This window comes from Lacerta agilis, chromosome 6, assembly GCF_009819535.1.
Source record: "Lacerta agilis isolate rLacAgi1 chromosome 6, rLacAgi1.pri, whole genome shotgun sequence".
In the NCBI taxonomy this organism is placed as follows: Eukaryota; Metazoa; Chordata; class Lepidosauria; order Squamata; family Lacertidae; genus Lacerta; species Lacerta agilis.
This window is the reverse complement of record NC_046317.1, coordinates 33,877,252-33,893,483: the sequence shown is the minus strand read 5'-3', so window position 1 is coordinate 33,893,483 and position 16,232 is coordinate 33,877,252. Positions and strand designations below refer to the sequence as shown.

The window sequence follows — 16,232 nt, the reverse complement described above, 5'->3', positions numbered from 1 at the left end:
GCAAAAGTTGGCATGAGTGTAAGAAGGGATACTGTGCGGCTCTGCTGGAGAGAGGTAGCTATCAATTCTGCTCAGAAGGCATTCCATTATGATGCTTTCTTTTCCCTTCATCAGAGATGGGAAGTCCTGAAGTGGGATACCGCTGATGAGAACCTTTTTTAAAAAATTCTAATACCATTCTGTGAGGTGGCTTATTTTGCTTAAAATGGCAGATAATTATCTCAGGATTTGCTGAGGCTGTAGCAGTAAGCTGAGGACCCACTGAGATTCTTGACTGTTTATTTCATTTTGAGAATCTGCTGTTGACGGCCCCTCCCAAACTCTGGGTAGTGTGTCTTAAATAAACTACTGATCTCTCTTTTTGAAGCTAAAGTTGGTATAATAAAACACCACAGTTTTCATGAGCATTGCTATAACTTTCAGAAATGATAGCTTCTAACTAATGTGTTCAGCTCCCTTTGTTCTTACTATGCTAAAGAGAATTTATTGCACTATTACCCAGCAAGGGAGACAAGTTGGTGGGTTTTATATATTGCAAGGAATATAAATTTTTCTAGATGACGCAGTGGAATTTTATTTATTTACAGATTATTAGGTTATACTTGATCCATTGAAAACAATATAGTAACGTAATCCTATTGATTTCAGTATGTCTACTCTGAGTATGACTTAATTGGTTATCACCTACTGTGTGTATTTCAGAAGTGCATTGTATTGTTTAAAAATATTAATGTTGATGTGTAACCTACTCACCCCAATACTTGTTGCTTTTTCCTTATCTCCCTCTGTATCTGTGTTGGTGTGTGTGTGTGTCTGCATATTCTTCCATTGCTTACTAATTTTCAGGAACCTTCCAATATCTTTCCTATTATTTAATAGAAAAGGCCTCAGCCCTCCATGCAAAATTTTGTGAGGCTTACCTGTAGTTGCCATTATATGATGAAATTAACCATAGTTGTCTTTTATAAGTGGAAATGGATTTTGGACATATATTAAAGCATCTAGAATTTTGAAGAATTCTTGTTCAGCCCATTTTTGTCTCCCAGAATATAGTTAGGTGTGTAAGGAAAGAAGAAATACAATTGATCAGCACATTGCACTAGAATTTTCTTTGTATTGTTTAATAAATAATGCATTATAGGGTAATGGAATGTAGATTGCAGGACATTACAGTGTGGTAGTATTGTGCCTGGGTTGCTCATTCCTTCATATTTAATTGTTTTATAAATATTGTTCCTCAAATATCCCTACATAATTTAGTAGATATATTATGTCCTAAGAAAGGTAGAACAAAGTTTCATTGCACCTGCTGAAGAAATAATGTAAATTTGTAAAGCAATTATTACAAAGTCAACTTAAATTAAAACATAAGGAGACAAATGGTTGTGGCTCCTCTTAAAAATTTCCCCATCCACCCACAACTGCTATTACTTTTATTAAAAAAATCTCCTGACATTGGGCTGTATCCAGTTTTCTCAGAGTAGACCCATTACATTCTCCTGAGTAATGTTGCAGTCAACAAATAGTGGCTAGCAACACATTCAGGGTAACATCTAGCTTGACCATAAATTACAATTACTCAAGTGTGCCCTATCCATTCTGAAGGAAATCAGCCCTGACTGCTCACTGGAAGGACAGATCCTGAGGCTGAGGCTCCAATAATTTGGCCACCTCATGAGAAGAGAAGACTCCCTGGAAAAGACCCTGATGTTGGGAAAGATTGAGGGCACAAGGAGAAGGGGACGACAGGGGACGAGATGGTTGGACAGAGTTCTCAAAACTACCAACATGAGCGACCAAACTGTGGGAGGCAGTGGAAGACAGGAGTGCCTGGCGTGCTCTGGTCCATTGGGACATGAAGAGTTGGACACAACTAAACGACTAAACAACAACAACAACAACAGCCCCCCATAGGGTGCAGTATAAGCAAAGTACATTGTTCACATGGAAAATTTCCAGTGTTTTCCTTTTATAAGTCAAGGAGCAGCAGTGAAGTTTGGCAGTTCATAGGACAGTACCATTCACAGTTTCTCAGAGTTACATTGCTTTTGCTGTCTGTCTAGACTTCATCATGTGTGTCTCTTACCCCACACTAAAGTGCTTTCTAGTTCAATAATTCATTTGAATGAAGAGCCTTAAGTTAACCCCCCCCCCATTTCTATAACATGCTATCTGGAGAGCCTTTGGTAAATCAAAGGGCTGAAGTAAAATGGGTGTGTAATTATACAGTAGTTATGCACTACAAATGTTAACACATACGATGCCATGCTGCAGCTGCATGTGGTATTCTGTGACCGATTCTGTAACAATGTCCATCAAGATGTCCAATTTTGTTTGTGTGCAATAGTTCTCTGCACTTGTATGCACACTTTGCATAGGAGCCAACTCCTAGGGGCTGTGGGGGCTTTGGCCCCCACAATAGAATGTTTGATGGGTCAGGCCCCCACAAAGTTGATGGACATTCCCATTCAAATGGTGTGTGCACTACGTCATGTGACATTATGTGGGGCGGGGTTTACCTAGGCCCCCCACAATATTTTATTCAAATTGGCACCACTGACACCTTGTATTCCTTCCAGGCCTGTACAGGGGGGTGGGAACCAGGTATACTTGCCCCTACTTTGGAGAGCTAAGGTGGTCAGGGCCCCTGCCAGGGATCAGCTGCTTTTTTATCTGAGTTTATTTCTGTATTCTAACAAAACTCCTGCCCTGGGCTTCAGACAAGCTGTGCACCAGCATGATTCCTTCTCAACTCAACTGAGAAGCATATGTAGTTATTGAGGCCCAGTACTGCCCAGTGTAAACAAATTGCATTGGAATGGCCCAATCTTTCAGCTGTTTTGTGGGGTATGAGAAACTGGCTGTGCAGGGGTGGGCTGTCACCACAACATTATCTGCTTTTTAGTCCCAGTCAGTTCTCAACTTGGAAAGAAATAGTACCTCTTTATGCGCTTTGAAGTTAGAGTTTTTGTCTTGTTTTCAGGAGAAAGCATGAATTAACCTTTGTCTTTTTAAAGTGTCTTTGGTATTCTGTAACAAACCACAATATTAAGAAACATCCATGTTCATGCCAATGGTTGGTTCACACAACCTCTAAACTGGAATCTGTATATATAGGGTGATATTAAATGCTAGTTCTACTCAAAATAGACACACTGATGAGTTTTGGAGGGTGGCAACATGAGAAGAGGCCTCTTCTGCGGTGACTCCCTGCTCTTCCCCAGGGAGACTTGTCTGGCACCTTTGTTGCATATCTTTAAGCACCAGACAAAAACATTTCTCTTCTCCCAGGCCTTTGTTTAATTGTTTAAACCCAGTCTATGGCCTTTTAAACTATTGAGAGGGGTATTGCTTTTGTTATTATGGTATTTTTCTGTTTTTATATTATAAACCATCCTGTGATCTTCGGATGAAGGGCAGTATATAAATTAATTAAATAAATCAATAAATGATAAAATTACTTAGTTTCATTAATTTCAATGGGTCTATTCTGATTGGGTTATAGTTGAATACAACTACAGGAGGTGCTCTGTACATGTACAATGTAAAATTGGATCCATGGTGCACATGAGCATCACACACCATCACTCTTTCCAATGTTAAAGCTCTAACTGCAGGCGAAAACATATACCGGTATGTACAATGTGTTTGCGTAGCACATTGCATTCTATGTTCATAGGCATGCATTCAGGCTCATGGTGCCGTTGCACATATGACGTTTCCAAATTGCAGATTATCTGAACTGGTCCCAAATTAATTTCTAGTTAGGATTAAAACAGCAACTATGAAGGAGATTGTTGTCTGGGCAGCCCAGGACCTCCATACACACTGCCCAGGCATGTGTCGTGGGCAGGTCACTTTGCTGCTGCTAATGCAGTGGCTTGACTTCATTCCCAGAGGTGCACTCCATTGTCTCTTGAGACAGACGGATGCCAACAAGTCTCAAAACAGTAGAATGCATGTACTGATGGGAAGAGCAAAGAAACAATAAAAGCAGTTGGCAGTCCTGCAGGCTCCATTATTATGACTCAACCTTCATACCAAGATCATGTGAATTTCCAGTTGGTCAGTCAAGACTGTGCAGACTCCTTCCTCTCTAATCCCCCAAAGCCATTATTTCACTGACCAGGATTGTGCACTAGTGCTGCTGCATCTAAGTTGTATTTCTGCAAAGAAGACAAATTTTGAGCTGAGGTGTCTAAAAGACTGGGAGTGGTGGGTCCATTGGGCAATATTCCATTATAGCCTCCATGTCATATGGTTTCAAGGGCATATTCCTATATCAAGGTTCAAACCAAGGCTACTGTTCTAGAAAGTTTGCCAAGAACATTGAATTATTAGATTTAGAGGACTTTGTCCTTACTTGAAAATATTAATGCAAAATTCATACTAAGAAATCAAATCATGCCCCTTGTAAGTCAGCTGTTAACCATGTGTACCTGTTTGAACTCTTATAGCTACCTCTTATACCATAAAATATCATGTATTTTAATCTCTGTTGGAAGCCGCCCAGAGTGCCTGGGGAAACACAGCCAGATGGGCGGGGTACAAATAAATTATTATTATTATTATTATTATTATTATTATTATTATTATTATTATTACTATTATTAATGAGGAGGAGGGGACCTTTGACCCTCCAGGTGTTGATGGACTGCAATTCCTATCAGCCCCAGCCAACATCACCAATTGTCAGAGATGATGGGAGTTGTAGTTCGGCAGCATCTATAGAGCCAAAGGTTGCTCACAGATGGATAAATCTGTTACTTAAAAATTCTCCAGCATGTATAGCACAGGTCACTGGAAAATCCTGCAGCAGGGATTTGAGAGAGCAGATCCTTTGAGAAAACACAGCATGTTTAAATGGAAAAAATGTTAACTTCACCAAGTTCCTTTAATCCTGGTATTATGTGAAAGAGTAAATAATTATTTTTCCGGAACATTAAAGAATACCTTAAGACTGTTGCAGAGATAGATAACTCTTATCTAAGTCTCGTTTAGCAGTCACTGAGACAAATTTTATTTGCTTCCACTGTGAGTATTGGCTGTGGCAAAAATGCTCTCTTCCTTTACCCATATTTACTTCAGTAGTAAATATGTTTAGCAGTACCAATGGCTACAGAAGAATTACTAGGATATGATTAAATATGCCTGCTATGGAAGGAGAAAGACAGACGAATTAAAGGGGGTAGTCAGCTAGCAACACTGTAAGTTTTCTCACCCCATCGTTTAGCCTTGTATATACAGTTTGTTACTGCATTACAAGGTAACAATGAGAGATGCCAGTACTAACTCTGCTGGTTTGTGTATGTTTTACTGTTGTGTTTCCTAAAAAGCTGCAGCCTGGTCCCACAGCTCTTTATTTCTTCTCTCCTGACGTTCTTGCGCATTTCCAAGCCTGCTGGTTTTGAAAGTCCCTCGTGTCTGTATCCCTTTTGTTTCCTCTGGTTTTCTAATGGCAGTTCCCTGCCCCTTGGTGTGGATGCTCTCCAAGCGAAATTAATTCCAGTGCACTCTTGGAAGGTGGTCTGGGTGAAATTCCTTCTGCATCCTCCTCATGAGGATAATTGTTTATGATGTGACGTCAGGCCAATTGATTTTTCTCTTGAATGGTTGGTGGGGGGCAGGGAAGGAGGGACGAGCGGGGAGGGGAGTGGGTGGGTGGGGGAATCAGCCGACACAAATGTGAAGCCAGGCTTACAGTTTCTCTGTGTTATGAGATCTATAGAAACTGACATCCTGGATACATGGGCATTATCAGAAGGCAGCTGCGCAGTTCCATTTATACAGTACCATGCCAGCAGAATTTATTTTTAATTTGTTTGTTTTTTTAATAAAAAAGAATATAATTAAATCAATTTTGCCCCAACCCTGTTTACATGCAGATTTCACAGCAAACCTCTCTGCTAATCTGACAGTGCTTGATAATTAATCTTGTTCACCCAGATGCTGCCACAAGATTATAGAGGGGGGAAGTACATCACAAGGCACAGAAGCTGAGGGTTTGTGTGTGTGTGTGTGTGTGTGTGTGTGTGTGTGTGTGTGTGTTGTGAAACCGAGGGGGGAAAGGGGGGGGAAATAGGTTCCTGTGTTCTCCAGGGGTATTGTGTCAGGAGATGCAAGCAAGCTACCATGTGACGAGATAGAAAGCTAGAGGGATTGGCTGAGATACTAGCAGGCGTGTGAGCTCAGCCAGCTCCCTCCACCCCTCCCTTTCTCTCTCTCTCTCTCTCTCTCTCTCTCTCTCTCTCAGCATCCTTCTGTGAGCCTGTAGGTGATACAGCTACAGCAGCATCCATGGCCTATCTTTTGCCTTAGCACACTCTCATTCTGTTTTTTCCTCCGCATTTTATTTTCTTCTGGCTGCTGCACCAACCATGTATCTAAGACACTGGTTTTAAGGGCTTACATTAAGCATCTGATAACTGGAATCGTAATTTCCTGTATTTTTTCAGGCTCTGTGGAAACTGAGGAATGCAATTCTGCCACCATGATGGAAGGTAGGTTCTGCTCTGATTATGCCTTAACATTTTTAGTGCTGTGTGTTACAGCAGTGCTTGGAGGGCAAAACTGTTGATGCCTTAGATAGGTATCATCTATAGATCATTCTGGGTGCAGGATTAAAAATATTAAAAGCCGAACTTCCGTGGTACAAATAACTGACTTGCCAGATACCATCTCTAGTGATCAAATTCTCGGTTCTGTTGATGCAGTTGAGGTTGTGGACATTTTTTTATTCATGCAGATCTCAGGGTGGAAGAAAATCCAGCAGTTAGTGACACATTGAAATATTCTGTACAAATAAAGAGAACTGGAGAAACATTTGCATAGCAAATATGGAAGATGGGAGTATTTTATTTTATTTTATTGCATTAAGAATACTCTAGAAAAATCACTTGACACTTTTTGTGCATGGGGGGGGGGGGAAGAGAGAAAAGGTTTGCATAAAACATTTCCAGGTTAGATTCACTTAATCTTTTATTGGAGAAGGAATCTGTTTTGTTCTGTAGTTATTACTTTTTTAGATATACACCTGAAATAATTAGAAGGATGCAGATATATTCAAACACAAGAAAAGAAGGATACTTCTGGTTTTTCCAATCAGTATAGTATTTGTGTTTGGAGGCCATAACATAGCAATCCTCCAGTGCTTTAATTTGCAGCAGTTGTGGCCATAGAATGTTAGGCTCTTCTAGCTTAGAGCTTTGCTATAGTGAAATCTATGTGACTTTATGTAAAACAACATGGCCCACTAAGTATCATAGGGCTCATGCTCGTATAGTGAAACATGTACATATAAGCATGTATGGTTGAAATATGGAACATAATTCAGTTTGACAGGTCTTTTGCAAGAGGGCTTTATCTTTCTGAGGTGGAAATATTGCAAACCTCTAGAATACTATTTTTTGTTTCACCAATTCTGAGCTCTTGAGGGAAAGGAATCCACCCTGGGATGTTGAACTAAGATAAAATTCTTAATTGTTCTATGGTTTCTGAGGTGATGACAAAATTAGTAATGAGGTTAAAGGCATTCATAGCTGGTATACTGAGACTGCATTTTTGTGGCTTTCATACCACAATGTGCTGCAGAGATACTAGCTTTTGTAAAAATGAACCATACTGTTTTGCCTCCAATACAAATATAATAGTCTGAAGCAGTAGGCAGCTCAAAGGGGAAAACTGCATTTATCCTGCATATTCAGTAAAGATTAATGATTTCAAAGCTAAACGTTTATTTGCCTGCCATTTCCCCTACCATCACTGTTAGGTGTCTAACTATGGATGTCATCCCATATCACAGCCTTTTCTTGACTATGACAAATTTCACAAAGCCTTTTCTGTAACAAGATATGCAGTCTATATAGCTGAAGAACCAGTATAAATTTAAATGAATTGCAGTTTGTGGCCTATGTGTTTCTTCATATATATATATCCTAAATTGCAATATGAATTAATAGTCAAATAGAAACCAAACTCAGTTTTTAGTCTGTTGAGATTTTTAATAATTTAAGCATGCTGTTTGAAGATCATATCACAGTAAGACACAGCTTTGATTCCCTGCCCCCCTTTCCTGCTATATATTGCACTGTCACGTGTTGAGTTCAGTGCATATTATTAAGCTTTATGAAAGTTCTGTTTAATTTAAATATGAATTAAACAAACACATGTACAGTGAGTTTATTGCCTGTAGTATCATAAATTTGTAGGTACCCATGAGACACATTGCAGGCATTTCTTGGAGATGACAAAATAATACCATTTTAGGTTTTTTGCAATGAGAGGAAGCTACACACACACACACACACAGAGAGAGAGAGAGAGAGAGAGAGAGAGAGGGCATACTTGTTGGAGTGGCCTAAGTCAACTAGTTACTAGCCTTTTTAATTAGCATAATGCTTTCAGGAGCCATAAACAACTGAGAACTGAAAAGTAAAATCATTCTTATTAGCATAATTATGAAATTCCTGAATTTTCAAAGGCTGTTAAGTTGATATTTGGACTGGAGAATAGTGAACTCCAGTCAAAGCAAATCAAACAATTTAAACCTTTCCCAAAGTTTCTTTTTCAGGTAAGCATCCAAATTGTGTGAACAGACATGAGGGTCCCTTTTTAATGTTTGTTATATTTGAAAGATGAAAAAATACCATTTGTTATTTAATCTGTTCCACAAATTGTGTTAAAAATGTGCAAGACAATGTGTGCTGTTTCAAAGTAACACACACACACACACACAAATGTACACGTGGAACCAATGGTATTGAGACCAAGAAATTAACCTGCTCATTCTTTAACCTCTTTCACAGAGGAATATATTGGTTCATAAAGGGTGGGGGGTCAAAGAAGAGAAAGATGCTGATGGGACCAACTTAATTATGACTTACAGCACAATCCTATGCATGTTGACTGAAAAAGTTGGTTCCGTTTAGTTCAAGGTGCATAGGATTGCTGTGGAACTCCCTTCCCTGGGAGTGTATATACATCAGTGTATGGTCTCCAGCCTCCTAGAAAGCTTCAAGCCTTCTTTACTCCCATACTTCTCTCTTCTGCTTAGGTAATATTTCTCTGAAGGCCTGTTTATCATAGGATTTTGGTGATTTAAAAAAAAAAAAACTAATGTTTTGTGGTGGTTGTGTTCTGGGGCTTGTATCCTAACTAGGTTTCTCTGAATGGAAGGGCTCCTTCCATGTTGGATTAGGATCTGGGAGACCAGGTAAAATTGGAAGGAAGAAAGGTAAAATGGAAGGGAAGGCTGGATCTATGGAGCATGGCCAACAGCTTTTGAGCTGAGATGTCATATATTTGTTTGAAATAAATAACAAATAAGTTGCAAGGCATGAGGCCTTCTCTTTCCACCCATGTGACAAAATTTAAGGACAAAATAATTGTCTTACTGTGTTTTATATGCATATTGTATTTCAAACAACTTTGACCAGATCTGAAAATTATCATGTAAAAACAGATTGTTGATCCATCTTGTGCCCAAACATGAGCTGGATTTCTATTCTGCTGTTATAACGTCAGCAGATCTGTTTTATAATCACACCAGCAAACAGTAATTCTTATTCCCAAGAGCAGTAGTATATGGTGCCTCTTTTGAGCTGGCTTGGGTAAACATGTACTGTTGGAAAATCATTTGGGCTAATGCACACACCCAATACAGTGGTACCTCGGGTTACATACGCTTCAGGTTAAGAACTCCGCTAACCCAGAAATAACGCTTCAGGTTAAGAACTTTGCTTCAGGATAAGAACAGAAATCGTGCTCTGGTGGTGCAGTGGCAGCGGGAGGTCCCATTAGCTAAAGTGGTGCTTCAGGTTAAGAACATTTTCAGGTTAAGAATGGACCTCCGGAATGAATTAAGTACTTAACCAGAGGTACCACTGTACTGGATTTGTTTGGGCTTTGGGGAATATGCAGTATGAATGAAGAAAGAGGAAATGTATGACTATGCTAAAGGCCTAAGAAAGCTCAGCAAAAGATGGAAATTCCAGTATCATGAAAACTGATATTTGTAGACATTTTAAAACACAAGTTGAAGCTGCATGCATATACCATATACACAGATGCTCTTTGCTTTATTGTGTATAGGTTGTGCAGTCTGGGCCTACATGCATTGATCACTAAGCACATGCATTCCCATGTAAACAGTGTCCAGTGTGTGGACTGTAGGTGCATGCGTGGGGTGTTGGAATAGCCAGCCCAATCCTAAATGTCTGCCGTGTATTTAATATTCTTTATTTAAATATTTTCACTGCCCTTCAGCAGAGCTTCTAGGGCAAACCGATACAATTCGAATAAAGCATAAACAACAAACTTTAAAAAACCATTAATACTGTTAAAAGACTGGGAAAATGAAAACATTGTTGCCTGGCACCTGGTGATAAGAGAGGCATAGTCTAAAACGTTTGTGAATGAACAGCTTCTGTGGTCAAATAACTGGAAACTTTAATTTTATGGAAGCTGAAAGTAAATGGACACCCACACTCATTAAGGATCCCCTCCCAAATAATTAGAGGTTCAAATAGATTTTTTGTCTCAGTCTGTACTTGTTTTGTAGAATAAATCTACTTTCGAGTTAACTCCTTTTTACTTATTTTGACAATTAAAATTTTTCAAGATGGCAAAAATCTTATGTTTCCGTCAAGCCTAAAATGACTACTGTATCTTTTAGGCAACTGTAATGCATCAGTAACAATTGTTTGCCCTTCAGGCAAGATAGCATTGTGCAAATGTAAAGCTTGGAGCATTGCAGCTTGACAGCATACCTTCCAAATAGGCGGCATACTTTCTTGTGCTATATTCTGTGCTACAGACAAATGGCAGAACTATTCTACCACCTTTTCTAATTCCTCTACTTTGAATTGAGTGCCAAATCTTGTTAAAAATGGAGATATTGGTAGACTTCCCCCTTTTGTAGTGGTTTTCTTGGCTTCTTGACGATGAAAGTTGATAGATATTGTTTGCACTTAGCATTTACTGTACTTTTAAACATGTTCAGTACAGTGGTTTACAGTCATTCTCCAATTTCTCTTCACAACAATCCTGTGGGCTAGGCCACGTGTATTCCCTGCGGCTGATCAGGAACTGAAACTGTAGAGATGCAATTTGCATAAGGCCAGTCACTAAGTCCATGGCTGAGTGGGATTCAAACTGAGGTCTCCCATGGCACCCACATGTAGAACATAAGAAGAGCCCTGATAAATGAGACCAAAGGCCCATCTAGTTCTGCATCCTCTTCTCACTGGACAACCACATGCCTTTGGGAAGATGGCCTGGAGGGCTTGAATGCAACAACATGCTTCCCACTTGTGTTTTCCAGCTACAGTGGAACCCCAGGTTACATACCGCCCGTGTTGTGGACATTTGAGATGCGAACGCCCTCAACACGGAAGTGTTTCTAGAGTGCGTACGATCTGTGCGCGACCCCCGGATGCGCAGGAGCATTCTGCGCGCTTCGCGCATGCACAGAAGCGCTCAAATCGCGTTTCCGGGTTTTTTTTGTTTTTTTCCATGTGTTCATGATACTGTATGCATGCCCGTGTTACGTACCGCGACCCGGAACGGATCGCTTCCTTAACCCGGGGTATCACTGTACTGGTATTCAGTAGCATACTATCAGTCTTCCCCGCCATGAATTAGTCTAAAACCTTTTTGAAGTCATTCATATTCCTACATCTTGTGGTGGTGAATTCCATACTTTAACTAAGCACTGTGGGAAGGAGTGCTTCCTTTTTCTGTCCTAAATCTCCAACATTCATTTTCCTTGAATGACCCTCAGGCTGTGGTATTTTCAGAGAGGGAGGGGGGAAATATTTATCCATTTTCTCCACACCATGCATAATCCTGTACATCTCAATCATGTCCCCTGCTTATTTGTCTTTTTCCACCCCCCTAAAAGGCCTCAATTGCTGTTCTTCCAGTCACACAATCATTTTGGTTGCCCTTTTCTGCACTTTCCCCAGGTCTATAGTATCATTTTTGAGATGAGGCGATCAGAACTATAGGCAGTATTCAAAGTGCAATTGCACCATAGATTTGTATAACATGGTTATGTGATTGAGAGATTTATTTTCAGTCCCTTCTCTAGAGATCCATATAATGGAGTTTGCCTTTTTCACAGCTACCATGCACCAGTTCAATAGTATTATTGATCACATCTCCTTCCTGGTCAGCTGCCACCTGTTCAGACCCCTTAAGTGCATATTTGAAGTTAGGCTGTCTTACCCCAATGTGCATCACTGTACCATACTGTTCTTCATCATTTTGATGCAGTGGCCTAAAATTTGCTCACACGTTTTTATATTCTGTTCATGGGCTACTAAAATGAATCCATGAGTATTAGAGCTTGAAGATATTCGTTGCAAAGCATCTTTATACAATCTATTATAGAGCCAGCCAACACTATCTCACCTTTCAGGGTAGGATGTTGAGATATGCAAGAACTAGAAATACTGTTCTAGGGCCACCTGCAGTATCATTGACTCCTGTGTGCTCAACAATTGGTGCCTTGCAGTGTTCCTCTTTTGTTTTGACTCATCCAGGTGAGTCAATCTCTCATCTATGCTTCCAAAATCTACACAAGCAAACACAGCATAATGAGTGATCAGTCAGCACCTAGCTACCCTAACTTTGTGTTTTGAATATGCAGGACTTATTTTTTAAAAAATCCCACAGGAAGTGAAAGGGTGAGGAACAAATTCCATTTCATTTCAATAGTCAAAGACTTTTGGACTTAGTTTGAATTATATTGCTTTTCAATAGTATTGCAAGACTATCCATCTCTGTGATGGCTTATTCTTAGTTGTTTTTATTGTTTGCTCAGAGCTAGTCTGAAAACCTATGTGTCTTGTCCAGTTGTATATGGCATATAGCCAAACTTATGTTCAGTCAAATACATGTGTGTGTGTGGGGGGGAATAGACTTCCAGATGTCAGTCAGTTTGAGCTAATGTGCTCCTTTTAGAACCGAGTCATGTTCCATTTTTAGAAGTTTTATGAATCCCTGTTTACTATTGTGTACTTGGAGCTAAAATTTTGATATTATCACACACACACCTTCCAAGCATGTGTGTACTAAATTATTTTCTATTTAATATACCTTGCCCCGTAACCTCTTGTTTCTTGTTTGGGTGTTCAGTACTAATATACTGTATTCTGGTGCTCCCCTGTTTAAAACTTCCCCACAAAGTGTGAATCCTTGGAATGGCAGGGCAATGGGAGTGGGTTTGCACTCTCCCCATACTGTGTTCGTTTTGTATGGGGATAATACCTGTATACAGCTATAGTGTTTGTTGTATTCCTTCTGGAAATAATGAGCGCAGTCGGACTAAAGTTGAGCACCTATAAGTCCCATTTATTTTGGTGAGAGAATCAAGCTTATGCATGACCATCTTCAGTTAATACTAGTTTGGTTTAACTGCTCTCTTCACTTTGGCTAAGTTGGGTCAATAGTTCTAGTATTTTACTACAATTATCTTAGTACTGTACTTAAGAGTGCACAATATATAGGAGACTAATGGTTTCCTGGTGAGCAGTACACTAGAGGAGGGAAACCTGTGACCTAGGTACTGTTAGACTGCAGCTCAAATCAGTCCCAGCCAGCTTGGCCAACTGTCATAGATGATGGGAACTGTAGTCCAGAAATATCTGGAAGGCGAAATGTTCTTCACACCTGCAGAAAACCAGTTATCCACAGTCAAATACAGAATCTGATGCTTCTTGCATTTACTCAGTACACACTTCTTGCAGTGGTTCCTGGAAGAGTTGAGTGTTCCTTTACCAGCTTATCCTGTATTTATTCTAACATTCTTCACCCATGATATTTTTTTAGTATTATTTATTAAATTTATGTACCACCCATTTCACTGGCTAACTCTTCTGTGTTATAAAACCAGGCACAGCGAACTGAACTTTTAAAATAACCTTCTGGTTATTTAACATAGTTAATAAGGGTTTTTTCTTTCTTTCATACAGAGTTGTACATATTAACCTGAACATCTCTAAGCAAAGCTCAAGTATGGGGTGGGGGCAGGGGACAACCTATCTATGTCTTGATGTCCAGGAAGACAGGGATGCAAACCCATTTTTGTGAGAGGGAAAATGAGGCTAAATTATAGATCACTCATGAATATGTTTATGCAAATCTATATAAGGTGTCCAGATCTTAAGAAATTTGCTGGAGACAGTTAAAACTGCAACTAGGCCAAAGTGTTTTTGCTTCCGTGAAGGAGTGGGTAGAATTAATCCATTGCAGCCGGCGTACTTACCTATATGTCATGACACTGCAGCATTCCAGTGGGCATTGTAGGTAACAAAAAAAGTTGGCTGACCCCACTCACATGTTTAATTATGCTTCACAGTGTACAGAAAAAGAGCCAGATTACAAAGTGAAATTTTAAGAACCATTATCGCGCTGAGCCTCATCTGGATTGGGACCATGGTACGTGGGTAGAGGGGTGAGGGTTCTTCCTGCTGTCAGAGTCCCAACAAAAATCACACTCCTGCTTTGCAATTTGTCTTGGGAGAAAAATATTCCGTTTGCACTAAGTGTGGCAGAAATAGTTGCTTCATACTGCACAGGGATACAAGGAGCCTTTGGCCATCCATATGTTGTTGGACAGCAGTTTCCTTCACTCCTGACTGTTGACCATGTTGTCTGGGATTAATGAGAGTAGAGTCCAGTGATGTCAGGGAGGGTTCACTTTTCCAGTCCCCATACACAAATGATACCAAGAACAGGGAGCAGTGGCTAACGTGCATTTGTCAAACACATACAGTTAGTATACTTACATGCTATGCTGCCATGTCTGGATAGAAATTTCCCACCAAAATAGGCCAGGCTTTTCTTGCCTATTTTTTCTTGCCTGTTTGAACCAGCCCATAATTTCTGCCTTTTCTGGAGGCTTTGCTCTGTGATCTGTCCCCAAGGGTGGTATGAATGGTGGGGATGTACAACAGGACCTTTTCACTGGCAATGTCCTAATTGTGGAACTCCCTCCCAATGTAGTCTTTTTTTGTTTGTTTTATTTTTAGGGCAGGTGGTAAAGACAGGTTTTGCTTTTTTAAATCTTGCATGCTTTGGATATATTTAAAACTTGCTAGTATGTTTTTAATTTTAACAGTCTCAAATGCATCCTGTTCTTAAGGGTTATGGAATTTTACTGCTGTAAAACACATCGGGGGCCCTTGTTAAGCCCAGAAGGTGGTGCAAACTGTTTTAGAAATAAAATAAAGCACTCTCTCTGTGTATTTTTTGATTGGTGGGTAGAAGTAGGCAGTGGGGGGTCAGTGCTGTATCTGGACCATTTCATCATATTTCTTAATAATATAGTTTTGTTTAATTGAATTGTATAATATAATGTGGTTGTTAGTATCCACGAAATCAGATAAGCATTGTGGTCCCATGTTAGTTTAGTTATCAGAAAACCAATTTTAAAACTGTATCATGTTGGGGTTTTTTTGAAAGAAGATTGTTACCTGAGGTGTCACAGCCAAGTGAGCCATTTGTCTGTCCCCGTTTTTTTGGTCATAGCAATGTCTTACTCAGGGGTAGCCAATGTGGTGCACTCCAGATGTTTGGACTACCAGTCCCAACATCCCTAAGCACTGTCCATGCTGACGGGTTGGTGCGACCTAGTACTGGAGGGGACTGGGTTGGCTCACCCTGTCTTACTGGGTATGTTAGGCGCATCTGGGGATACTGTAAAGCACCATGTAGTGCTATAGAAATGAATTAATTAAGGTGGGTCTGTAGAGATTTCTGTTCTTTTACCTGAAACGCTGTTGAGTAAGCTGGTTTGTGGTTTCTCTCCCTGTGTTCTGGTGTTGTGCTGCATCGAGCAGGAAATATGTGCCCTTATTCATTCATTTATTTTGGTCATTTACTGCAGATTCTTGGGGCAATTCGCGTTTTATCTCTTGAATGATCATTTTGTCATGTTTTATCATTAAGAAGTCTCCTTCTGCCTGTATTGGCCTCTGGGGTCATGAGGAGTGCACAAGGTAAGGTGAATGCTGGAAGTGTTTTCCAGCTACGGTTGCTTGTATTGGCAGCCAGTAAAATGGAGTCTGCTCTGCTTCTCCAGTGGACCATGGTGGACAAAGAGACATGGGTGTACCCAGGGGGGCAACTGACCCCCCAGAAGCAATAAATAAATAAATAAATAAAATGGTTATCGGCAGCCTAAAAGGGGAAAAAGCTCTCCTCCTAAAAAAGCTCAACTACTGGTCTTT

At 40.0% G+C, this 16,232-nt stretch overlaps 1 protein-coding gene across 5 annotated transcripts in view; it reads left to right on the top strand.

Annotated features, from left to right (window-relative positions):
* SGIP1 (SH3GL interacting endocytic adaptor 1) overlaps window positions 1-16,232 on the top strand; it is a 114,419-nt gene that overhangs the window by 7,114 nt on the left and 91,073 nt on the right. For 2 of the 5 annotated variants that reach the window (XM_033151861.1, XM_033151864.1), the window contains exon 2: window positions 6,456-6,500. In XM_033151861.1, the coding sequence (XP_033007752.1) occupies window positions 6,491-6,500 (10 nt within the window). In that variant the 5' untranslated portion in view covers window positions 6,456-6,490. Of the gene's footprint in view, window positions 1-6,218; window positions 6,501-16,232 lie in introns of those variants that run through there. The other 3 variants (XM_033151867.1, XM_033151865.1, XM_033151862.1) reach the window with 2 other exon arrangements.